Raw genomic sequence first — 27,368 nt, forward strand, 5'->3', positions numbered from 1 at the left:
CATCACACGTTTCTGGCTAACTAATTGCCATACAGTACACATTCTTGGGATAGGACCAGAGGAAAATTGTACTTGTTTCCAGTGGGGAGTCCTACTACTCTTTCTGTATGTTGTTTTAAAGATTTCCTACAAACAAACCACAGAGAGAATGTCAGTAGTAAAATTCTATATTTGCGTACAAAAATCCCAAAAGTACATACATTTTTCTGTTCCTATATTGTTCCCTGCACAGTGGTTACTGATCAACCCCACCACTCGCATCTGCTTCCTTTTCTTTCAGTTTTTACACCAAAAACAAAATACATAAGTAAAAGTGCATATCTTGCAGAAAACATTGTCCATGATCTTTTAAAAATATATACAGTTCAGGAGTAAAAACATTCCCATGAGCTCTGACTCCAGTGGCTGGACCTCCTGTTGCTCATGAGTGAGTATCTGTGGGTATGGAAGAGAGTTCAGGGGCTGCAGAGCTGGTAGATGTAGGCCTCTCTCAACACGCAGGGTGGAAAACTCCCCGCTGTCAGTCTGTGCAGAAGTGCACGAAGGTTACAGGGAAAACGCCCCTCCTCATTGGCTCACCTTCCACATGGCCCACCTGGAAGACACATCACATCACATCACATCACATCACATCACATCACATCACATCACATCACATCACATCACATCACATCACATCACATCACATCACATCACATCCGTTTGCATGGCAGGCACTCTTATCCAGAGTCATGTACAACAAGGTGCATAACCATAAACAGGGACAAGTGCACTGAAAGACCCTAGAGAGAACTATCAAGTTTCAAGTGGTAGGAATGACCACAGAGGCATTGAAGATTAACATAGCACAGGGAATCAGGGTAGGGCAGCACAGAGCTGGGAATTGCAAGACAGGGCATCAGAGAAACCAGCTTCAGAGGGACAGGGCATCAGAGAGAAGTGCTTCACAGGAAATTATATCACAGAAAAGAACTTCACAGGACAGGGCATCCGAAAGAAGAGCTTCACAGGAAATTACATGGGAGAAATGAGCATCACAGGAAATTACATGAGAGAAATTAGCTTTGTGCAGCAGGGTAGCACAGAGAAGTATGTCAGGCATCACAGTCAGAGTCATTCTTATTCATATCCACATCCATGTATGTCACTCTCTGGCCTGGGACCCTCTCCAAAAATGTCAGCGGGGGATAAATGCAGGTAAGTAGCACTAAAATGAATAAAGCCCATAATTATGGGCAGATAACTTCTCCATATTGTACTGATTTGTCACACATAGTTACTGTGGACACTCACTGGAAGTGATGTCAGACACTAGGCAAACACACAAGACAATAAGGACACTGGCACACACCATAGACAAAGGACCCTACGCACTGACTGTACGATTAGTAAAACTGATCCCAAACTACTATACCCCTTAGTGGCAGACACTGACCCAAACCCCATAGAAGTGTAGTTAATGACACAGACACCTATACAGGGAGGCTAGCTCTTGACGCTCATTTACTTACCCACCACTCAGGGTCCTCTTCCCCATCCACCACGATCACCTCGCCCTCTTTGAACGTGAGCTCATCAGGGTTATCAGCGTCACAGTTATAGATGGCTTTCACCCTCTGAAGCTTGTGTTTCTGTAACACAAACACAGAGAAACACTCTGTAGACCTGTGCGAAGGAGGGAGGAGCTGAAAATGTCCTTGTGAACTGCAGCAGTGGGGTCTTACGTGGTGTGAAGTCCGGGGCATGGGAGCAGGGGGCCTACCCGCAGAGCTTGAAGGGGATTCAGGTCCTGCACGCAAAAACAAGATATGTCATCACAGTAAAAAAAAAAGTGCCAATATTTCACTACATTCAAGCCTTTTATCAGAAACTAGTGCTTGATTAAAGTTGGATGAAAGTGCAAGTATGAAGAAGAGGAAAATTGGACTTAGAGTGAAGACTTTCTCTACTACTCTAATTTCTGGTGCCTTCACATTGCACACTTAGAAAAAAGAAGATATAGCCACACGGGTGGATATGACAGTCTGTATTCACCTGGTCCGTCAGCAGGTCTGGGCATGGAAGGACCTCTCATATTTGTGGATTTCTCCCTTCTGAAACCAACATAAAGGCCCATTATACTTCGCAGTAAACCTCTTGTGCTTTTTCAATATCTCACAGTCAGCCGTGTGGCTCCAGTGTGTGGAGATTGTGTATGGGTGTACAAGTGTGTGGCTACAGTGGGTGTGGGAAGTTTCTGGGTGTAACAGTTCGTGGCTACAGTGTGTGGGGGCAGTAAGTAGGTGTACCAGTGCGTGGCTACAGTGGGTGGGGGAGGTTTATGGGTGTACCAATGTGTGGCTACAGTGGGTTGGGGAGGTTTATGGGTGTACCAATGTGTGGCTACAGTGGTTGGGCTCACCTGCTGGGAGATTTAGGTGGATTTGGGCCTCTGCTGGAGGATGGGCCATGCAATGGGGGTGGAGGAGCAGGAACTAGGGGGGGTGGAGGTGGACCAGGCAGTGGGGGTGGAGGTGGACCAGGCAGTGGAGGTGGGGGTGGGATGAACCTGACCAGGGGCACAGGGGGCAGGGTGGTCATGGGGGGCCCAGGGGGTGCTGGTGGCACTGGCCTCTTCATGGACTTTGGTATGGGAGGTGGCGGTGGAACAGGTGGGAGAACTGTACAGGAAAGATAAGACATGTTACTAAAACACGGTATGCAGATGCAGGAACATACCATGTGTAGCGATGGAGGCATTGGAACATACCATATGTAGCGGTGGGAGACTCATGGGGGTACAGGTTCTGTGGGTCAGAGGAGGACCTCTGTCGGCCCACTATCTCCATGGTGTCGGACTTCCATGCACCTGAGACCCCAGACTGAATTCCATGGCTCGGGACCGGGGGCGGCGCTAAAGGAACAAAGAGGACAATTTTAAAGTAGATTCTTGGTAAAATTGTGTTGAACTCTGATGAACATTGACGAAGTTGATGAACGTTGATGAAGTGCTGCCCGGCTCACCTTTGCTCAGGCTCCGAGGGGGCAGCTGAGGGACTGCCAATCCGGGCAGTCCAGGGGGAGGAGGGGAGAGGTTCAGGAAGGTTCCGTAGGTCTCATTGCTGACCATACTGGGAATGTAGCTCCTCTGGCGGTCTCTGACTAAGCTCGCCGCGTCCCGGGCCAGGGAAGCCATGTTCGGCTGCAGGCCATGCGAGCCCGGCACAAAGCAGCTGACCGGACGCTCTTCGCGACGGTTGGGGATGGGCTACACACAGACACATCATCATCTCAATCACCATTGTCATCACGTTGCAATGAATTTGACTGGAAAGTCATTTATTCAAATGATTTATTCAAATGATCAGCCAACCCTACGGACTTAATTCACACTCATTCCTATTTCACCTTTCTGGCAAAATAAGGTAAGTCATGTAAGTAAATTACCACATTCTAAAAAACCTGAGGAGGTCTATTTTCCTGGCTGGAATTGGCAGAATTGTGAACAGGCAGGTAATGAGGCAGCCCACCTTGTCCTCCATGTCATCGTCACTCTCATCCAGATCGTCATGATGCAGTCGCCACTCATACTCCACATGAACGCGGGCATTGAACTTTCCCCCCAGAACTTGGGTAAGCTGTCAGTCACAACAAGGGGTGCCATGTAAATACACTTTATTCACAATTTCACATCGCATTCACAGTTTGAAGTCCTCAACACAGGACAACCACACACAACAGGAGCGCTCTAACCTGTGCACAATGCACAATTCAGTAAGTCTTCAAAATCAACTCTGTGTGGCTCATCAAGCTTTTGAAGGATGCGTTAATATAACAAACTTTTTGTGTTTCTACTTTTGTTTTACTTTCAACACATTTTGTGTCAGTTGCTACATTTGTGTTAGAAATATACAACTTATGTGTCACAAAGGGAGACATAAAACCAAATGTCTTGTCCTTAACTAAACAAAAATGGCGTGTATGAGTTATTAGCAGCTGAACTCACCAGCTCCTCACACTGTGTGTGTCTCTGTCTCTTGGCGATGTCCAGGGCAGTCTCACCAGCCTCATTAACTGCACACAAAAATCAAATAACGTTACCCAGGCTGATGGACAAAGATGCAGAGGGGACTGAGCTGCTACTGAATTCTCTCTCACTGACACTCACTCACTCTCTCACTCTCTCTCACACACACACACACACACACACACACACACTCACTCACTCACTCACTCACACACACACACACACACACTCACTATGTAAACACTTACCGATGTCCACGGCCGCTTTGCCTCGTAGCAGTAGCTTCAGGCACTCGCTGTTGTCCGTCAGACAGCAGTAGTGCAAGGCCGTGCTGCCTTTGGCCGTCTGCTTGTTCAGGTTCCCACTGGGAGACACAGGCGAGACAGAGGCGAGACTGAGACATAGGCAGAGCGGCAGAGAGAAATAGACCGGCCACCATGTCAAATGCCTTGATCGTACAGGCTTTGCACACCCCATCAACCACCTATTTAGCCTGTCATTGTAATGCGAAAATACATGTTCATTGGCCTGTTCTGCAGCCTCCTTGCCTGTTTTGGGTCAGGAAGTCCATGATGTGGAGTGAGGTCCGGTCCACTAGCCGCACAGCCAGGTGAAGTGCTGTCTCCCCTGGCTCCTGCACACAAGAGTTTAAGAGACACAGGTGAAACATCTGAAACACTGAGGAGGCAGAGGGCATGTGAAGGCATGTGCAGCTTTGAAGATGCAGGAATACTTATATAAAAATGAGGTTAAAAGCTAGTCAATGTAAATGCACAAGACACTGCAGATTGCAGTTGAAAATGTCCAGACTGATCGTGAGCCTGTTACTGGCAATGTTACCATAACAGAGGAAGGAGTGCTGGGCACAAACACTGCTGACAGTAGCCATCAAACAAATGATTGAAACTGGGAAAATGGGAAACTTTCCAGAATTTGTATAGGCCTACATTGTTAAAATGCGTAGGCCTGTACATATGACACTTGTAGGCTATGTTAAGGTTGATAGCATCCAGTACTGCCGAAAAATCACAGACAGCACTGAAACGGGGGAATTGCGAAATTGCCAAAAACAGAAAAATGACAGAATGTGACTCCCATGTCCTCTGTGACAACCACCCAGCCTTAATTATAATTGCTGAATTATCTCTCATTCAACTCAGTAGAGACCTAGGTAATTGGGCTTTAAGTATCTCTTCACAACGGCCTTGAAAGAAGGAGGGAAGCTGTTCTCCACCCCTGGTCCAGACTCACGTGTTCATTGGCCAGTGAAACGGGCTCCATTAGGTCCACCCCTTCGGCGTGAACCTGGATCAGGGCGAAGATGTCTCGGCTCTTTACCGCGTCGCACAGGGCGCGCAGTTTGGCTGAGGCGTCGGGGCACTTCCTCTGGACGAAGCGCTTCTCCGTGTACTTGGCCATGATGTAGTCCTTCCGCACCTGCCTGAAATGGACAGGAGGACTAACAGTCAGGTCGAGGCTTCAACACCACAGAAAAAGAAACCATGCAGCAATGTGGTTTTACTTAAAAATATATATTTTCCTGTATTTTAGTCATTTTAATGGGTTTTTTTAATTCTACTTGCCATTATCATAGGTTCTCATTGCATTGTATACACGGTTCTCAAGGGAAAATCATCCTACATTGTACACAGGTATAGCAAAAGCTATCTGTTTATTTGCTACTTTCAGGAGGCTTCCTCTGTTTGGCCTAAACTCAGCGAGCACCTGTAACTGTAATGATTAGGCATTTGTTGGCATACAGGGTTTTAAATTGTGTTGAGGAAAAGCAGACTGCGGGCACTGTCTGTAATTCTGACTCACATGTCACTGGTAGGCTCGGGCTTGGCCACTCCTTCCTCCGACAGGCGCGCCTCCATGATCTCGTTAAAGCTCGCGTTCCCCACGTTCTTGGCCAGCTGCGCATGAGTGGAGAATAAGAATGACGAACCTCAAGGAAGCCCTTTCAAAAGGTTCCGATTATGCCACTATTAAAACCAAGGAGGTTCTGTGTATTTTTAGCCAGCCAAGGTATACATTATTTTCCCATGTCAATCGTTTTTATTCCAATATCTACCTACTGAAAAAGGAGTGAGTATTAAGCACTGATTACTAAACCAAAACAGGCCCCCCTCCATAATAGCAATGAACGTAAAAATACCCAATTAAATGTGGTTTTAGAGACAGAGATCTGAATCTAAACATTGAGTGTCTGATTACAGTGGAAGGCTACATTATATATTGTGTTTTCTAATGGACAGAGAAAACCGAAGAAATTGCTGGTTAGGCATGTGACCGGGCATTCCGGATTAGGGAGGAAGTGGGGGAAAAGCAGGTTTCCGCTACATTATGTGGCGATGAGATACAGATCCCAATATTTACCAAGAGTTCTGAAGTTCCGAGATCATCCAATGTCAGAGATTGTATCCTGGAGTAGTGAACACCCATCTCCCGATGAATTCCGGAACATTCAATGCATATGAGGATGCCCAGGTTGGTGGAGAGCCAGGTAGGATCTGATTATGGATCAGAGAAACAGAATGATTTACAGTGCTTTTTCTATTTAAAACCAACATCAAATATATGCACATGCAAACATATGCAAGAGGCAGACAAGCACAGCATACATACTATACATAAACTGAACCAATATTGCTTTAGATCAGGATTGCCCAACATTGGTCCTGAAGAGTCAAAGGGTGTAAATAGTTTTGCTTTCGTCCATATAAAATAGCATAAATCAGCTGCTTCAATTGATCAATTAAGGGCTGACTAACAACAAAAACCAGCAGACACTGCAGTTCTCCATTACCAACACTGGCCACTGTTTTTGATTAAATCCAAAATATTGAGAAATTAAGCTCAGCATGGTTTGCTCTGGTCACTTTCCCAGAAGCCTCCTGGGTTACTCACTTGGCGCTCCGCAGTCGCAGCAGACATCGTTCCCCGACATCCTCTTCACCTCGCCCAGGATGGCCTTGGTGAGCTCCTGCACGATGTTGTTCTCCCCCACCTTCTGGTCGCCCTTGAAGGCGTCGCTCAAGGCTTCCTCCTTGCTGTTCTGGAGCACAGAGATCCATCTGAAAGGGCGGGACAGCCGGACCGTTAACATGGGGGTCAGGGCAGGGTCACCAGCATCAGCAGAACAGCCGGAAACAAATGCAGAGGGTGTGTGGGAAAAGACAAAAGTGATCACTAGAGGGCAGTCTCTCACACACGTTACAACTACATCTCGTGAGTGAGCGTCATCAGATAAATCTGCAAGGCCCAAGTCCTCGTCTTTGTGGCCATTCCTAGCACACAAAACTGTTCTTTCCTCTAGGATCTTTCAGCCTACTTGGTCCCTGGTTATGGTTATGCACCTTGCTCTGGATAAGAGTGTCTGCCAAAAGTCAAATGAAATGTAATGTGTGAACCTGCACATAGGCAGACACAAAACACAAGTGGGCACACACACTCCACCCCAACTAAAGACCAGACGGATCTCACTTCTGACATTGCTGCTCGTCCTCCGTCTGGAAGTGATACGTCCGGTTGTCTGCAGGAGAGGGAAGGGAGAGGGTGATCAGAAGTAGGCAGACAGGTGAGAATCACACACCTGGCACATAGGAGGCAGGGAAGTGGAAATAGGAAACGGAGACAAAAAACTGTGAAATGGAGCTGGCCTTGCTGGAAAAAAAGCTCAAGATAACCGCTGGTAGCTGGTTGACCAGCTCATACCCAGTTAGACCAGCTTTATGACCATCTTGACCAGCTCGATTTTCAAGCTGATGAAGCTGGCATAGCTGTATTTTACAGAAGGGGGACATCTGCAGCCATGCTCAAGCTTCGATCATTGAGGGGCCTAATAAATTGCAGCACCTTTAGAGCAGTAAACAAGTCTCAACTGACTGCAGGATTTGTTAGTGCTTCTGAAAAGTTGATAATGCTAACAAACACATGATGGCAACACTTCACTCACTACCTATACATTTTGTGAGCCAACATAATACTGTTTTCCATTATATTATTAATCATTTTGTCTCAATATCTGTGCTTCTGTACAAAGCCTGAGGCCAGGTGCATAGCTAGGAATTATTGGCCCCCTGAAAGAAAATGGCTCTGGCCCCCATCTTACTGGAATTTTTGTGGGCCCTCACCAGCTGTGAATCATCACTACCTTTCACGCCACTAGCAATGGCCTTACTCAAGACATATGAAGGGTGCTAAACATAGTCCTGGCATTTAGAGAAGGAAGCATGATGCATATTGAGTCCACCTACGAGATATCAGATCAAAGCTTTTCTTCTCATCTGTGCTACACTTCACTTGACAGGTTAAAAGGTTCAGCTTAGCAGGAGGTCGGGTTCCCTGGCCAAAAAAAAAACAAGGAAATTCAGGAAACTTCCGAGACCAAATACAAACAAGACACACATTAAATTGACACATTTTCAATTTAATTTAATTGGGGTTTAGCATCTCCATTATAGGTGCTATGATGGGGGACTAGGGAACATGTGGCAGAAATAAGAAATAATTGAGGACAAATAATGTATAATGTAATTTGTGATTATAATGTACTATTTAGTCATTTGGTAAATACTTCTTAGTCAAAGTGACATCCATAATAATGACAAAGCTGACAGGATTAATTGGCCCACTAATGACAAGAGTCAATCACAACCATGACTAACCCATCCCTTTTGCTTTTCAGTTTTTGATGGATTCCTTGTGTAGACACTTTCGATTAATTGATGTATTGCTTTAGATTCATTGATTCACTGAGTCCCTCCAGATAAGATTCACACAACACTGAATCCCATGCAAAGTCGATGGCAATTTTTCTCACCGCTCCATGGAAGATGCTCAGGTAACCGTTCTTCACAGTACACTTCCTCTTCTGCCATACTTTCCTGAGACTGGAGGAGGAAAGCAGTCAGAGAGTCAGCAGTTATATTCCCACAATTAGCAATTAACTGTGAATTAACACAGCAATGTTTACAATGTTTACAGTGTAATGTAGTCTTACGATATGAATATAATACACACAGAATGAATCAAAACAAGCTTGTTAAAATATTGATTGGCAATTTATGCGTTTTTTATTGAACTTTTGGCAGCATGCTGGTTCATCTTTTTAATGAAAATATGATTATATAACGGATATATTCTTCCCTACCCTCAGAACATTTATCAGTTGTGTGTGCTCTCCTCTGGTTTCGTGCGTGTACATATGCAATATATCAGTGTTTCTCAACTGCAATCCTCAGGGCCCACTTGCCAGAACATTTTTATTGTAACCAGGAACACACACACCTGATTTAACTCAAGGGCATTTTTGGTGGTTTGATTGTTTCAGTCATTAAATCAGGTGTGTGAGTTCCTGGTTACTACAAGAACCTTCTGGCAAGTGGGCCTGGGGTTCAGAAACACTGCAACATATCACCTTGCTGGGCATATCCATGGCAAACATATCTGTGCATCAGAATTGTATCCTGAACTCTACAGGAAAGTTTGCATGATGAAAGCAGAGGTTTTATTGCCATGGTGCATTCTGGGTAAGTAGTTGTTACAGGGCACTGAGAGGGCCCGCTGGCTCACCCATCACTCTTCTTGAACAGGAAGCCACTTATCTCCGTGCCATGTTCCTTGTTTCCCTGGAGTTGGTGCAAACTGTAAGAGGCATTCTGCCGTGCCTGGCCATCCTTATGCAGCAGTGAAAAAACACATTAGTACTGACCTCGGAGGACAACTCTCTTATACATTTACAGAGATGAGATACAAACACCTTGTGATACTGTGATACCAAATTAGCAAGACAATAACAGACATAAGCAGTCGTTCACACTCACATACAGACACACAGATACAATGAAACTCACACTCACATACACATGCACACAGCCATTCAGAGACAGACAGTCACACACACATACACACACACACACACAGTACTACATGCCGATTACTGATTTAGCCAGTAAAAGTGAAGTGAAACCCAATGAACCGTTATATACGGTTCAACTGTAAAAACCCAGAAAAGCTTTTTTCACTTCAGTCTGTGTTCCAGATTTGGGAGGGTTCTGGGTTTTACCCAGTGGGGATATCCAGTTAAGTGTGCTAATCAGTGCATTAATTCAGTAATCCTGCTGTGTGGAACAGGCCCCAGGTGATACACGGTGTGAAACAGGACTCACCTCTTTCTGCTCCACCTGCAGGGAGGCCTTCAGGAGGTCCCGTAGTTGGGTGAGCTGCTTCCTCTCCCCATCCTGTGTCTGTTTGATCTGGTAAAACAGGTGGAGAGAGACAAGCACCTTAGTCATCATCAAATATGGACCTGAAATACAAATACGGCCCTGTTTTTCCTTTCTGCTGGATAATTTGCTGATTAATTAGTGCAACTGATTGGCCAGACTGTCTTCTCACCAGACTCCCAGGTAAAGGGAGGGTGGAAAACCGGCAGTTCTCGGACCTTGCGGACCGTACCGATGCCTGCCCTAGAGCAGCAGGCATGTAATGGAATGGAATGGGTACCATACCATGCCTGTGAGAACCAATGGGAAGTATTCAAAAACTACGGAAAAAATGGTGACTTACAGCTACCAAGTCTGTGGCCAGTTTCTCAATTGAGGGTTTGAGGTTCTCCACTGCCTTCAGCCCATCTTGGAAGAAGCTGGGAACAGACAGGTAAGTAGAACATGTGGTCTTTCACAAAGATGAGGCAAGCAGAACATTTGGTCTTTCATAGAGGTGAAGTAAGCATGCAGTACATGTGGTCATTCACAGAACGGAAGTAATACATGAATAGGAGCAGGATAACAGGTAATTATGAGACACAAAGTAAGAAATGAAATAAATGTATGACATACTTGCACTGCGCATGAAAATATTTGATCAGGTTCTGGAGCAAGTCAACCCCCTTCTTGACTTTAATTTCATTCACTTTGAGGAGATACTGTACAAAGAAGTGTTAAAAACAAACATACGGTCTGCCATTATGACAAGGCAACAAAAAAAGGAAGGCATTTTAAAACAAATGTTGATAATTAGTCAATCATTCATATTAATTCATAATGGAAAATTGGTGTCAAACTCCCAACACAGCAGCGTGAAAAGGCAGGATGTCAAAGCTCAACAGGCTCCTCAATGACCTTAAACACACCCACACACACACACACCTCGCACATCTGCAGCTGGAAGAAACGCCTCTCTTTCTCCATCTCCTCAGCGATCTCCCCGCCGCTGATCTCAGTGCGGATCATCCCGTGCTGCTTGGCGTGTTCCTTCTTTTCCTTTTCGATCTTCGTGCTGCGGGGATGACATTACCGTTAACCCTTTTGGGTCGCCGCCGGGCAAACACTCCTCCCGATCAAACGTTATTGAAACAGTTTCTTAACTTTATTAGGTATTTATTATTTTTTTGACTTATTAAATCTTCTGCTGCTGTAGGCTCTCATCTTTGACCAGTGTGGCCCTTCTCCTCTGACCTCTCTCATTAACAATGCGTTTCTGCCCACAGAACTGCTGCTCACTGGATATGTTTTTGTTTTTTGCACCATTCTCTGCAAAATCTAGTGACTGTTATGCATGGAAATCCCAGGACATCAGCAGTTTCTGAGATACTCAAACCACCCAGTCTGAAAAACAACTGAACCTCTTGACCACATCTGCATGCTTTTATGCATTTAGTTGCTGCAACATGATTGGCTGATTAAATATTTGATTAACAAGCTGGTGTACAGGTCTGCCTAATAAAGTGGTCACTGAGTGTACATGCCAGATAAATAGCTTGTGTCCATTTACACATCTCAAACTGAATTCAAAAGACATTCATCAGGGTTAGAAGTACTAACTTTTTTTTACATCTAAAGGAATTCTAAAAAAGCATGTTTAAGTGTGACAGTGTTCAGTATTGAGATTTTAAGTGTGGCTAATAACATTTCTGGTGTTTTATTAAATGCTCTATTGGTGATGTAGCAAAGAACGGGGTTGTAGTGGATTGGTGAAGGCCATGTATACATGTGCCTTTATCTTACATACAAATGTAATGCATTTATCGCTTCAAGGCCAAGCCACGATCACCAGCTTTTAATCATGATGTGATACCTTCACAGTTTTAGTGCTGACCCAGACGAACTGCTATTAACAGAAGTTAACAAGGCTGAAGTAACACTGCATAGGGAGGAGTGCAAAGCGTGTTTTCAAGACTAAACCATGTCATTGCGATGTGTGACATTGAGCTCTTCCTTCTCATTTATCAGTACTTCATGATATATTTATTAAATATTTGCTTTTAAATATTGGTGTATTCACATTTTTATTTATGTATTGCCTTCTCTCCAACATAGATGTTACTGTCGGAATACTCTTACATTAAAAGTTAGACTGAGGCCTGACCAGTGCAATTCAGAAAACTTTTCTTTTGAAACTTTCTCTGAAGATCTCGAATCTTGACTTCAAAGGAATATTCACACCATCATAAAAAAACACACACACACACACACACACACCCAACCACTCAAAAAGTTGTGGTTGAGTTTTTGTAGAAATGAAAGCATGACAGCAATAGAAAGTGGATCTTACAGTTTTGTCTCATAGTCTTTCCAGGCCTTATCGAATGGCTTTTTCAGATCCTGTGGGGACAGAACAGATGCTTGTCAAGATTACTTCAAAGAACATGGATGCTGGAATGAAGACTGCAAACTTGGTGAAAGAGAGAGGGAAACAGAACATCTGTTCAAATAAAACAGAACCTTAGTTAAGGCATGGTGTAGCATAGTTACAGAACCAGTACCCAAGAAAGCACAATGAAACAAAATGAGTTTGCCCTGAAATCACACTGGGAGTCCAGTGCAGATAACTGCGGGAATGGAGAAACAAGTCACCTCTTGTAAACCGCAGCTGATTTGACACACACCCTATCTCTCTGCTGCCCGATTGGTTTACAGGGAAGTGAGGTCATCCAATATTGTGAGAGAATCATTCTGGGACCCATTGGGGCTTTGACACAATGGGATTATCCTTTCATTTGTTTAAATGACTGCTTGCTGTGTTTTCAGTGGGCGAGGGTTTTCTCCATGGTGACGTGATGTCACTGCGGGGGCTGCTGCCTGTGTTTTGCTTGATCGTTAAGCCTTACAAACAGGCCCGGACTCATTCCTCTTCTCCACGGGAACTCTGCCTCTGGGCTCACACAACAGGAACAGGGAGGGAGGGAGGGAGAGAGGGAGGGAGGGGTGATAGAGAAAGAGGGAAAGAACAAGATGGGTGGGGTGAAGACTAAGGGAGAGAGAAGTATTAGAGAGGAGGAGATAAGCGGGGAGAGAGAGTGGGAGAGGAGGAAAGAGAGAATGCGGGATGTACTGAAAGGGACGAGAGGCGAAAAGAGAAGGGTAGGGTGTGCAGAAGTGTACACTATCCTGGATGTGAGCGTTTTAGGCTCACAATGTATCCCGCCAAATAATATGTACCCCACAGAACCTTCCCCTGAACTCACCTCTAACCCTCACCCTAATTCACACTTGTGAGATTGTACAGGGACAGAGACCAAGTTTTGCACACACCCACAGATATAAATAAAACTTTTTTTTGCACCATCTGTGAAGAATATAAGCTGTGAGGGTGTGTGGGATTCAGCGGTTTGTCATCTTTACCTCATTGCTTGAGTGACAATCCCCCCTAAAGCCCTACTGAAACCAACAGAGCAAGACCCCACATTAACAAAACATTTAGCAAGAGGGAGGAGGCAATCTCCAGAGCACCAGCTCAGAGCTTGTGTTCCGCAGAGCTAATGCAGCTCATAGTTAGCGGCAGGTCTGGAGGTTGTAGGCGGGTAGCAAGTTCCATAGCAGGTATTAAACTGCGCTGCCAGGCTTCTAACACTTTTAGGAGACCAACAGGAGGCTAATCTAACAGCTACAGCCAGGCGGTGAACTCAGGCCTGACAGCTTCTGCAAGAACACTGCAGCCAGCCTGACCCAAACCCACATACTTGCCAGCGGGCCTTGCACCTGGCCACAATAGAGATGCGGTCATGTTCCAGTCATGTTCCGGTCACGTTCAGTGTCGTTTGGTCTGTAGAAGGTGCAAGCTTACCCCTTTCACACCTTTCAAATCCCCCTTCAGCAGGCTGTCCAGGGGGAAAGTGATGATGTTGTTCATGTTCTGAAACTAGAGGGAGGGAGGGAAAGAGGGATGAGCTGTCAGATTCTTTGCATTCGTCTTGTCGTTTATGATTATTTGAGAGAAATAAATAGTGAGCATTGAAAGCTCCATGTTGCTAAAAAAAACCAAACCAACAGCAACATGTCCCAACACTACCATTCAGCCGCACATAAATGTAGCAGCTGTACACCCACGCACAAAAGGTTATGAGTGAAATGTAAACTAAACATGAAATGAAGCATAACAATTATGAATAAAGACAGGAGCAATGATACAATGAGAAACAATCTATTCCTGCACTCAGAGAGATCAATCTAGCACCTGCTCTCCACTCGAGCAGTCACCAAATGCCTCAAATCTTCAAAATCCCCTGCACCATTTGACTCATTTGTGATAGTTCAGCTCTGTGAACAATCTCCCTTTAAAAAGAAAGTGGAAGAGAGCTAGTACAGGACTGTTATAGATATAGACTTCCCCCTGATAGATGACAGTGCTGAACATTGTTGTAAATACTGTAAGAATGCAAACAGCTTGTGGGACCATTTCTAAAAAAGAATCTCGGTGAAAAGACACTAAAACTGTGGGAGAAAGACTCTGGACTTGGAAAAAACATGGTCACAGTGAGAATGGTATCTCAGTAGGGTCTAACCAGGTTCTTGAATAGAGCAGTGAGCTCTTTGGTGAACACAGAAAACTTGAAGAAGGCTGATCCCAGGGTAGGGTCGTCTCGGCAGACGCAGTTTTCCCCAAACTTCTCCAGGGCCTGGATGTACTGCTCCTCATTCTCTGCATGGGCTGTAATGACAAATCACCTGGGTTACACTCAATCATTCAACCAGCTACGGACGGCTCAGGTCACCACACACTAACTAATGTATTAGTTACATTACTATATATGATCATTAGCAGACCAGAGGATAAACATATAATTATTTAACCATAAACAACATTGATGTTTTTTTCATTCCAATATGAATGGCATTAACTAATGCAGTTGGTAACATGAAATAAAGATATTATTTTATATTGTATATATTAATAAGCTGTACAGACTAACTTATCAGTAGTTACTTAGTTGGTTAATAATTACTTAGTTGGTTAATTATAAATGGCTGCTGACTTTTGTATTATCTAATATCTTTGCATATTTGTAGTCTCTCTGGCAACTGTACAATTTCCATAGCCAAAACAATAACAGTTATAAAAAGATTATGACATAAACTGTCTTCTGTTTCCCAGAAAAGCATATTGCATGGAGCTTTTCTGGGAGGACTGTAATAAATTGTCAAGTGCTTCCTCTGCAGTAGTTTGTGGTGTCACCTTGCAGTCCCAGGGTCAAAGGTCAATGGCTCAGTCGGTTATGCTCTCTACATGTCTATATGCCCCCCCCCAAAGTTCTCTGGCTTCCTCTTACTGTCCAAAGCCATGCTGAGTAGGTTACTTTGTGTCTTGGGATTGTTCCGACACACCCAATTGCAGGTGTCTGTGCATACATGCACCAGATGCGCAGATGTTGCACAGTTCTCCGGTGCAGAAACTGTGCAACTCAGTTAGTGGACTGCAGAGTGAAAAATGACACATGCTGGTGTTCACAATCACAAACTGATATGGGAGTAAAGCAGCAAAGAGACAGCCCATTAATTGTGATTAATTATATGCATTATAATCAGACAACCTACTGAATATAATGTCTGGGAATCTGTCCTGCATCACTGATTATAATTCCATCAATGCCTTAACAAAGCACACTGGTGGGGCCAAAGCCAGCAATACAGAGAACACACACAAAACAGATTTTCTTTCCAAAAAGTATGGTTAAGCTATGAAGCAATATCAACTAGGATTGTTGGAGTGATAAATCCAGAAAGTAGCTTACAGCAAATAGCTGAAAGTATTTTGGTTCTCAGAAATTATACATAGCAAGAATAAATGTTTTCCTGCCCAGTAATTCTAAGAAACAGCCGCAAAACCAATTCCTACTTTATGGCCATGTCCACTGATAACTGACTCAAACATTGTCTCATCAGATATTACTGGTTAGCTACAATGGTACATTTTATGAAAAGCAGGGCTGGATTCTGTTGTAGTGCTGGTAACCTTGTTAGAACAGTGAATGCAGAGGCAGGGTTTGTTGCTCTCTCTCTCTCTCTCTCTCTCTCGACCTCTCCCTTACTTTCTTTCCCCTCTCCCTCCCCCTTATCTTTTCTTCTCCCTAGTTTCTCCACCACTGAAAAAAAACAAAACCCTATTGGCCCTTCCCCCTACTCATTTACACAAGAGATGCGACACTGAGTGTCCTACTTTGGGCGGCTTGTACCTTCAGGGGATAGGGCCAACTACCCTGCAGTGCACACGGAAGCCAGTGATGTCAGTGGCTATACAATGTGGACAAACTGCCTGTGAGAACCAAGACCTCCCTGTGCCTAAAAAGGGTGTGTGACATTCATTTCATAGAAACATCACACTGGGTGATGCTACTACGAATGTGCTGGCATAGCAGTTATACTTTCTCCAGCTGAACAAGACCGTAAAGAAGTAGCCCAATTTCAATTTCAAATTCAATTCAATTCAATTCAATTCAATTCAATTCAATTCAATTCAATTCAATTCAATTCAATTCAATTCAATTCAATTCAATTCAATTTCAATTCAATTCAATTCAATTCAATTCGTATAGCGCTTTTCACAGAACACTGTCCCAAAGACGTTTTCCAAAGTAGTAGAAGGGAAGAAAAGAGCAGCCCTAAGCCCCCATATAGCTATATAGTTATAAAAAAAAACCCTGATTGGAAGAAATCTCAGGAGGAACCCGGCTATAGCAGCATAAAAGGAAATGAAAAAATGTTTTACTCTGTGACAATAGATTAATTTATACAGTATGTAACACCAAAAAAGGAAGAGCGAAAATGCAGCTTTCTTTAATAAAATATAACAACTTTTGTAGAGTGCTGATGATAAAAAAAAAACCCAGAAACACTGCTATGAGTGACATGTCTGGTCCACAGATTTTATCAAAGCAGAAGAAAATGCAGAAGCTGAACTTTTTAGATATTCAAAAAATTCCAAAGTAAGCATTTTGAAATATAGGGTTTCCCTTTCTTGAGTTTTTGCCTTGATGTTTAAGCACCTTTTCACTGCTGTGATGTGAGATTAATTTAATATACCCATCTGTGATCAAAGTACAGTTAGCTGGCAAGGCTGCCATTTACATTTTATGCTCCCTGAATAATAAAAACAAGAAATGTGTATTTACTAGTAATTTCTGAAGAAAGTAATTCACTTCAATAATCGTCAATTTAAGTGACAACAAAAATGATTCAGTGACACATCACGCACGCCTATAAAACTACAACAGGTGTGACAAGGTTTCATTTGCATGCACCAATTACAATTACAAATTCAAAAACGAATTATATGTTGATGACAATAGGCACAGCTTTCATCTTCTCTCCTGCTAATGAGACAAATTAAAATGGATAATGAGAAAAGTTAACGGCTCAATACAGACATTTAATATGGATGAGCTACTACCTTTGCTTTTTATTTTTTCTATTGATAACATAACCCACTGTGGTTTTACACTACAATACTGAATTTGACCAATTGTTTTACATATTTTACACTAAAACGGTAAATATTTGCTGGATGATCAGACCTATGGCCAACTGCATATTAGCATGTGTTAATATGTTCTTGCACAAAATGGCTACCACTGAGATACATGCTACACGTATCAGTGAAGGAAACCTCCCCTACCCCACTGTAAAATGTTTTGAGATCATGACAGGCACTTCATAAAGTTACTATTATTGAAATATGTCCACCAATCAATATACTGTAATAAAAAGATGTGTGACTGTGTTAAATCTTGGAGCAAATAATGTAGCATTTATCAGAAAAAGACCCATGAATCTCCTGCTCCAACTCCTGTGATCAGCAGGCCTGTTGGGACAGATACCTCCACAGGTATAAGGAATGGCAGGAATGCTGCAGGTAAGCCACTCCCCTCTGTGTGCTGATACTACCTTCCCCTGCACTACGAGCCTCCCCTTCCCTGCTCTTTATCACATGACCCAGTGTAACCAGGCAACTGCCTTGACAGCAATGCATATGTTAATTAACCTTGAGCTCAGGGTCAGGCAAACTGCGGCTATTCAAATTATTTTGACGAGCGTGGCCCCAGTTAGTCGAAAAACATTGCTATGACAGCAGAACTCAGAAGGAGAAATATCACTGAGTGGCACAGAAACCAAAAAGGAAACAACACTTAGATAACCTGTTAGACCGCCACCTAGTTGTGGATTCAGTTTGGGTCCCTCCAGTTCAGGGAAACCAGGAATGCGTCCCATGAAAGAAATGGCTGAGTCTGCACAATGAGCTCACAGTGATATCAAATTCAGACAAGCCACACCTGCCTACTCTAGCATAGCACAAAGATGGACACACACACACATATATATGCACACACACCAGCCCAGCGAGTACACTCGATTGAGTCGTCACTTGCAGTAACCAGCTAGAACCATGTAGTACATGTCTAACAGAAGACAGTAAAGTACTTAATCAAAAGCCTAACCCCCTAAAATGATTACTAATACTACTTGCTAGATCATATACTGTGCAAAAGCACAATAAGATTCCAACTCAGGTGGTGAGACTGCAGACTTATTCTCATGTCTGTCATTCATTATATCAACAATCCTACAGCAACTAATCAGATTACTATGAGCGCACATGGATTACAAAAGTATTGCAAACACACACACACAAACACACACACACAGTTTACTGAAATGAATGTCTGTTGTGGCATACACAAACAAACACACATACAGTTTACTGAAATGAATGTCTGTTGTGGCACACACACAAACAAACACACACACACACACACACACACACACACAGTTTACTGAGATGAATGTCTGTTGTGGATGCCTCACTCACCAAGACCAGAGGCGTTGAGGGCCTTGACTGACTTCTTCATTTTGTGCAGCACACTGCGGTCTCCATCCAGAACCTAGAGGAAAGGGAGAGGTATGGGGGTCAGTAAGAGACATCACCAGGGAACCTGTGATTGGGGGTGTCAATTAAACCTGGCTTTTACTGAATTATTGGCACCTTTCATAAAAATGAAGAAAAAAGGCTGAATATTTTCCTATATGCTATGTTCAGACATTTGGGAAAAATTGGGAAGAAATTTTTTGTATTTCTATAAATAGGTTTTAATAAGTAATCACATTTTTGAAAACCAAGGTGTCTAAATTATTGGCACATTTTAGTTTACAGTATTTTTTGTGTATATTTATCAAGGGTGCCATTCATTCTGGAACTTAATGTTAATCTTTCCCTCTAGGGCTGTTCAATGAGTGTTTGACGTGTTGTAAGGCCCACAGGTTGTAAGGAATAATGAACATGAAGAGGATTAATTCTGTGACATCATTCTCGCCTGTACATTCCAGTCACCACAGTGAAAGGTGTGAGCTCCCACCTTTTCCTGAGGACTCATTAGTCTAGAAGTTTCTATAAATAAACACAACACCCTGCCTTCAACCACAATGAAGAAATGTCACAAGCTTAAGCCTTTCTAGAACACTGAAGCTCTGGAGAACTGAAATGTTCTTGTTTTATTGCCAAACACACACACACACACACGTACACACACACCCAGTGATATATGACACATTAAAGCTGTACCTCAAGTCAAAGAGCATGTCTTTTAGTTAGTATCTTTCCGTAGGCCATGCATAAGCCACAAGAGGCTCAGCCGCACAGAGAGGACTTCAGACACTACACCATATTGGTCACTAACCCCCAAGACCTCCATGCCAGCTACCAAATGGTTTTCTTTCTGACTCTGCTATGCTGAAAACAATGCTGACAGACACAAATGCCCACAGTCGCGATATGAGGAACAGAGAGTTGGGTAAGGTTTAGCCTGATTGTAACCTAAAATTCTTATGAACCCCCACTGTAGTTGCATTGGTTATTCTCAGGGCCACAACATAAGAAATGTACACCCTGTTACTTTTTGCTGTGTTTGGAAAAAAGCTGAAAAAATGTGCAACCATGCAGTTAAATTGGTCATGCTGGTCATAAACTGGTCTAGCTGGGTATTTCAAAACCTAGCTTGGGCTGTTTTTTCAAGCTTCTAACTAATCCTTCCCATAGATTTCCCATTGTTTTATCTTCACTATAACACCATGTTCAGATTGGATGAATTCTTCACTTGGCTCCACCCACACAACGTAACTGCCTGGCACTGCAGTGCGGAGCTGAAGAACGGCCCCACCTCAGCGTTTACACAATCACATACCAGACAACATGTGGCCAGCTACACTAGTCGTCACTGCCACAGGGCTGTCGTTCACAAATGCTGTCCTCAGGTAGACAGGAACAGGTCAGCTGGCCAGGAAATTAAATATCTGGGCACTTACACAGGGTCTTTATGCAGTTTAAAACCTTTGAGCAACCAAGATTCTTTAGCACAAGGTATAAAACCCCGTATCACTTTGTTGACACCAGAGCACTCCATAAACCACTCCCATAACTGCAGGAGTGCCACAGGAGAAAAGATTTATGAGGAAAAGCAGCTCAGAGCAGACTTAATTCCTTAGCTTCATCCCACAATTAAATCCTATTGTGGCTGAGAGAAAAGTTTTGAAAGACAAAAACACAGACTTTATACAGGACACAGATATGGCAGGTCTGAGCTTTGTGAAGGAGTTTCAGTTAGTCGTCTTTTTTTATCATATTGCTTACAGCATAACAGCCGTTAAATTGGGTTTCCTGAGGCTAACCTTGGCTCAAACCTTCAGATGTTTGCACACTTGGTCACGTTTCCTTTTCGGCTGGAGGCCATGTAGATGAACCAGGTGGTTTTAACGAAGGTGCGACTACAGCTAAACAACCCTCGCCCTAACACGACCAAAGTACGACTGTTGACTCTGCATCGGGGCACCCACTTGACCGCATTCACAAAAACATCATGCCAGGCGAGAAACGGTTCTATAAATGTTTTGTTGTGTTCCAGCAACATATTGCCACTTCACTCAAAAATGCCACCCAAGCAGAAACATTTGTGCGAGTGAGTGTTCACCTAGGTCAGGGAAGTAAGAAAGAGCTTAAAGCATGAAATTCAAAACCAGAATAGAAAAGTGAAAGTTCCCTGACCACAGACCACATGTTTCGTCTGGCTACTTCCCCAGACCACAATGACTCCAACGCACCCTTCTATGGGCTCAGCCATCGTCATGGCAAAACGGAACTAGAAGCATCCCACATGCTGTATCTTTGCCACTTTAGCACCAGCAAATTGTGGACTGTCTGGCCCCTTAAAGCAAGTGACTAATATGAAACAAGGAACGACAAATACTAACCGTTCCTCAAAGCAATCCAGGCATGTGCGTGTGGGGACAATTAGTTTCAGGTAAGGTTGTTTTCACACCTGGCAAATTTGTCTGCAGGTAATATCGCCGTTAAGATAATATCGCCGTTAAAATCAAATAAACTCCAAACGTGCTTTGAGGTTTAAGGTCTCCCATCCGGGCATTAGCACTTTTCAATGTAGCAATAAGTAAGTGAATCTTCATAGAGAGTGTGGGAGGCTCTTTGATTTCAGTTGGGAGTATTTATGTTTATAATGGATCAAAGGACATGTAGGATTGAGAAAGGTGAAAGACATGCAGGATTGAGAAGATGACAGAGCACAGTGTTACATTTTAACAGCAGAACAACATGTGTGAAGAACATGCATGTGGATATAAAGACACATACGCACAGCTCACAAAGACAAATGTGTTGAGGTGAATGATGAGACAGTTAAGAAAGCAGGCAGATAGAGGCACGGGCACGCTGAGACAGGAGCAGCACACCTACAGCCCAGAGCCTGGGGGTATTCCCCGTGTACGGGACTTCCCTCCTCTCCTCTCCCTTCCTCTCCTCTGTCTCTCTTATCCTCTACACAGGGATGGGAGGAGTGATTGGGGGCCCTGTTGGGTGGATTTCAGTGCACCACTGGGGAGAGGGTGAACCTGTAGTATATGTTTTTTCCACTGAACTTTGTATTAAGACAGTATCAATTAATAAGGGTTCAAAGTCTAAAATTTGAGGCTCATTTGATACCTTGGACCCTTGATGACTTAAAGCCATTTAGCCAACAAATGTGCTCCGTACTGTATCAGTATAATTTACGGAATTTAGTCCCACCCCCCAATTCCCACTGAGATCCATTCAAATGCAAGTAGTTTTAGTATTGCTTGTAGGAAAACCTGAAAACAAGATATTCAGAGTCTGATGATGTGGAAAGGTCAGGGACATCAGGAAGTAATGGCATGCAAAGGATATGCAACCAATTGCATATGACTCTTTCATTTGATTGATTATGTGAATTAGTCTGAAACATTGAAATGGGGGACTACATATAAAAAGTTCTGTAGGTACTACATGATGAAACTGAATTGTAGAAGAGTCTGCGCTTTGACCATGTATGAATTGTTTGATTACAAACAGAGAAAATAAAATGCTAAATCAGAAAAAGCAGAAAAAGACAAGGTGACTCCAAACTTTTGAACGGTTGTTCATATGCACTCACTCCTACATACTGATTTAATGCTTAATGCTACATTTGTTGTGTGTATTCACTGTTACTCATCTGACTACAACAGGGAGGAGCAACCTTAGGGTCAGAGTCCAGCTGGCTATAATGTTACCTCTCTGTTAGCTACATGTAGATTTCCACCTGGGGCACCAGGTGAGGGGGCTCCCAGCAGCACTCTGGGATGACCCTGAAGAAGCGAGCTCAGTTTGACTGCTCAATGTTATCTCTCTGACTGGAGTCTATGTGAGCATTTACTCACTGAACTGAATGCATATTTGTGACCTTCTGCTCAGTCTACAGAAACAGGTGTGTCGTAAGGGCTATTCACTCTGACGAGTGTGTTTGCGTGGACTAGGTTGCACTGAAAGGCCTGGAAAAGATTGCTAAGCATGCCACACACACAGAAAGTATTAGTAATTAAAGAAGTAGGAAGTAAGGACATCCTTTTACAAGCTATATTTAGCGCCTTACATTTCAGTGCTTTGTGTGTGGGAAAAGCACTTCACAAGTTGAATGTATTATTATTATTAATATTATTATTATTATTATTGTTATTACTTGCTGCATTAATATGCCTAAACACTTGTACCATGGCAAATCACATAAACCCCTAATCTGAACAGAAACCTGGATGATTTAGGTGTGGTGCCAGGTTACACAGAGATCTTGTTTTCTCACTTACATATTTTTATTGATGCCTAGGATGATACCCTCCAATTCAGTCATACAGAACTCATTCAAATGACTGGACCGCTGCCCACTATCAGCACAGAGAACAAAATAGTCACTGCTACCCCATTCTCAGATTCCACTCAAAATTATACAACATGCCAACCTTCAAAAAGATTGTACCATTTGCCCCTCTGATATGTTCCCTTACCTTGAAAGAACGACAGAGTCACGGTTATAAATATGCAATTATTATTACTATTATTAGTAATACTATTATAGACATGGCCATTACAGGGGAATTCTGCCTTTTGAGCTTTAAACAATAAGTGTTTACCTTCTGCCTATCTTCCTCTTTGCCTTCCTGTAGTGGATAAAGAAGTTAATAGTGCGGCCAAATGTGTGGATTTCATCACTGAGGACAGCTGCTATGAATTAATTAAGGCAGTACTTGGTGCGGGGACCTTTTTCTAAAATATTATTGTGATCTGTGATTAATGTCACAGGTGAATGCGATTTCTCTCATGAGCCCGAGCAGCAGGTACACACAAACTGAAGAAATGCGTACATGTACGCAAACACACCGACATGCAAAGGCACACAGAAGTACATAGGCAACGTCTGGTGCCGCATGACAAACAGTCAAGTGATTCATGCAGTCTGTGAATGCAGAGCCACTTGATTTGTCTGAAGACTTCTTTCCTGTTAACTCGACAGCAGGGTGCCCTGCAGGCAAAACACTTTTTCCCCAAAGATACCAAGTAGATTCTTCTGGTAGTTCTGAACATGTTACTGGAATGCCAATGCAAGGGAATCTGGTCACATTCAGACTGAAGTTTGGGGTCAGACAAAATATACTGCCATTAAAATCTAATATTTGGACCCTGTGTGGCCCCAGCTAGTCTTGTACTGTACCTACAACTCTGAGATAGTCTGTCAGATGGCTGCCTAGTGAATTCAGTTTGGGACCCTCCAGTTCAGGGAAACCAGGAATGTGTCCCACGAAAGAAATAGCTGAGTCTGCACAATGAGTTCACAGTGATATGAAATTCAGATGATCTACACCTATTGTAGCATAGCACAGACACACACACACACACACATACACACACACACACACACACACACAAATAACCCAGCATGCACACTCAATTCAGCAGTCACTGGCAGTGATACACGAAAACCATGTTGTCAATTTCTAGCAGAAGAAAGGGCACTAAATTAAAATATTGCCCCCAGAAAGTGATTATGCACTACTTGCTTCCAACTCATGCGGACCTCATATGGCCAGGCTGTAGACTGTAGACGTATATAGTCTCATGCCTGTCATTCATTACATAAAAAATCCTACAGCAACTGGTCAGATTACCATGAGAGCGGATGAATGATGAAAGCATTGCAAGGGGCCTGTTCAGACGGGCACACAGTGGTTCCGGGGGATTTATTCAGACACAATGACGATTTCTTCTCCATTACACAACATGTGAAATTCAACAGATCAAAAACTCTACTCGGAAACAGACTTTACCATCATACCCTGGTGTAAAATCCAGCTATGCCAGCTTGAACATTGAGCTGGTCAAGCAGGCCATATGCTGGTCTAGCTGGGTATGAGCTGGTCAACTAGCATTGCCAAGCTGGTCATAAAGCTCCGACCAGCTAGAGCTGTTGGAGCTGGACCCTGTCAAGCTGGGAGCTGGTCTGAACTGGCCAACCAGCTACCAGCTATTTCAAAACATAGTTTGGGCTGGGTAGGGTAGTAGCCATACCTGGAAACGCATGTCATCACAGCCAAATCAAGCCAAACACTTCCACCATTTAAGAAAATGTATGTAAACATATTTTAAATGGGTCCTGCTTGGCATCGCACCGTTGATATTCGTTAACATTATTGCGTTTCCTTGTTGGGATAACACAAGAACGGGCTTGTCCAAGTCAGACACACGCGCCTTTCTGGTGCAATGTAATATCGCAGTAACTAAAGCTTCATATGCCAGCTGCTCTGTGTTTCAGTGGAGTATCCTAATGGAGCATTCACACCTCTGTTAAACACGGAATTAAACAATAAATAATATATTATGTTTAAGTAAAACATGCTGACTTATCATTAATGTATGTAATAATTAATGTAATTAATAGTTCACTGGTTACCAAAGACAGGCTCGGGTAGGTGAATGCGCACTCGCGCAGTGCACATAAGATACAGTACTAGGCCTATAATGCTCTCAATATTGCACACCTTATAGAATTACGCATGACTGAACTGGAATAACTGTAAGCACATGCAACAATATGAATAAAATAGATTTTTCCAATAGGCCTATAACATATTGTGATTCATAATAACGGCCATCGTCCCGAATCTGAATATGGAGAGTGGACAAGCGGGAAGTTACTTGAAATAAACTTTATAAAAAAACAATCTGTACACTTGATAAAAGTGGGGAACACTATTTATTTAAAGAGACCGATAAAACCCCCAGAACATGAGGCCGAGCATCTTAAACTTCACAACCCCGGAAGCATGCTTCCTCTTTCATAATTTTGTAATTGTCTAATTTGCATGTGGGAAGAAAAGCCTGAACTTTCTTGGTGCTTTCATAAGAGGATTATCATTTTGAATAACTAAGAAATAATTTTATTTGCCAATGTTGGCATTATCAGCGTGCATTTTATCACAAAATAATTAAATACTTATATTCAGACGATTTGGAACTTTTAGCCCATGATTGGCAACCAATGTTGGCATTATCAGTGTGCATTTTATCACAAAATAATTAAATACTTATATTTAGACGATTTGGAACTTTTAGCCCATGATTTGCAACCAATGTTGTACTAGTGGGTTGCTTTCCATTCGTAAAAGAAAATCATACTCACAACTCAATTTATTAGGGGAAACGACCTCTGATTCATTAATATATAGGTAGGGAAACCACAGTCAAAATAATCGCAATTTTATATAAATACAGGCTAAGTACGTATATTCGAGAATCACTGTCACTCGCAGCATTCAGTTGATAACGTGTGCGTCTGTGCTGAAATAATGTCACAGAAAAAATAATTTAAACAATTTTAGGAGACTACAAATTAGTTTCACACAGTGGGAAATTGGTGGGGGGGGGGTTGCTGTAGGCCTATAGTTGCTGTCGTGTTAGTAAAACAGTTAACAAGTATGTTATACATTAGGTAAACATAAGGTTGCCGTAAGGCTGTAGTACATTGCAACAAATCCAGTTGAGTGATCACATGTGTATAAACTACATGCGTCGTTTATTTGTGAATAATAGTGGGCTACAGTCATTTCTTAAATTAATAGCACTCACCTCTTCCAGTGCTGCCACGGTATTCCTACAATGACACATTCGAGTGGTGAAATTGGAAGTCGTGGGAGCTTTGTAATCTTCGTTTGTCTCGGCCATGAATTCCAACACTGAGATTAGGTCCGGCATTTTTAATCCCTTTTAAATTGTTTCCCTATTCCCAAATTATAATAATATAGGGTTTGGATTCTTTGCCAACAGCAACACCCAAGCTGAGAAACCTCGGATTTGAAAACTATAACCAGTCAGTCATTGCCGTCTACGCGTAGTTCCCACCGGGATGTCCAACTCAAAGCTCAAAATTACAGTTTACTATTAATCGTTCGTAAAGCAGTTGTCTTGAAAATAATCAACTATGTCCTTCCTTTTTAATTTTGGGGATCACGCACACCCGCGTAATCGTAATAAGGACTTGCTTTGCTTCAAAACTTTTACCCTACACTGTCGAGCCTCTTCCTTGTTCATGCACGCCCCAGCCACCAGTAGACTAGAGGCTGGAAAATTCGCAGCAGAGATGCAAGGAATTTCACCAGGGCAATAAAGCGCAGAAATTGAGTCAAGGTAGGAGAGGGCAAATTCAACCAATCAAGACCACCAGTGGCTAGAATCGGTCCAATCGCAGTCAACTGAA

At 43.0% G+C, this 27,368-nt stretch overlaps 1 protein-coding gene across 1 annotated transcript; it reads right to left on the bottom strand.

The window, feature by feature from the left end:
* Window positions 1-151: 151 nt before the first annotated feature.
* Window positions 152-27,335, bottom strand: LOC133128065 (arf-GAP with SH3 domain, ANK repeat and PH domain-containing protein 2-like). The gene is made up of 28 exons (XM_061241303.1): window positions 26,741-27,335; window positions 19,094-19,166; window positions 14,796-14,941; window positions 14,078-14,152; window positions 12,566-12,615; window positions 11,161-11,290; window positions 10,852-10,937; window positions 10,580-10,655; window positions 10,180-10,266; window positions 9,584-9,687; window positions 8,832-8,901; window positions 8,266-8,353; window positions 7,493-7,541; window positions 6,917-7,083; window positions 6,386-6,519; window positions 5,828-5,922; window positions 5,258-5,447; window positions 4,555-4,640; window positions 4,255-4,370; window positions 3,986-4,053; window positions 3,510-3,617; window positions 3,004-3,247; window positions 2,750-2,893; window positions 2,402-2,660; window positions 2,035-2,093; window positions 1,725-1,789; window positions 1,512-1,631; window positions 152-595 (listed from the first exon to the last, which is right to left on the bottom strand). Exons 1-28 carry the CDS (start codon window positions 26,864-26,866, stop codon window positions 521-523), a joined length of 3,090 nt encoding a protein of 1,029 aa, XP_061097287.1. The 5' UTR covers window positions 26,867-27,335; the 3' UTR covers window positions 152-520.
* Window positions 27,336-27,368: the final 33 nt, after the last annotated feature.

Source organism: Conger conger, chromosome 5 (assembly GCF_963514075.1).
Source record: "Conger conger chromosome 5, fConCon1.1, whole genome shotgun sequence".
In the NCBI taxonomy this organism is placed as follows: domain Eukaryota; kingdom Metazoa; phylum Chordata; class Actinopteri; order Anguilliformes; family Congridae; genus Conger; species Conger conger.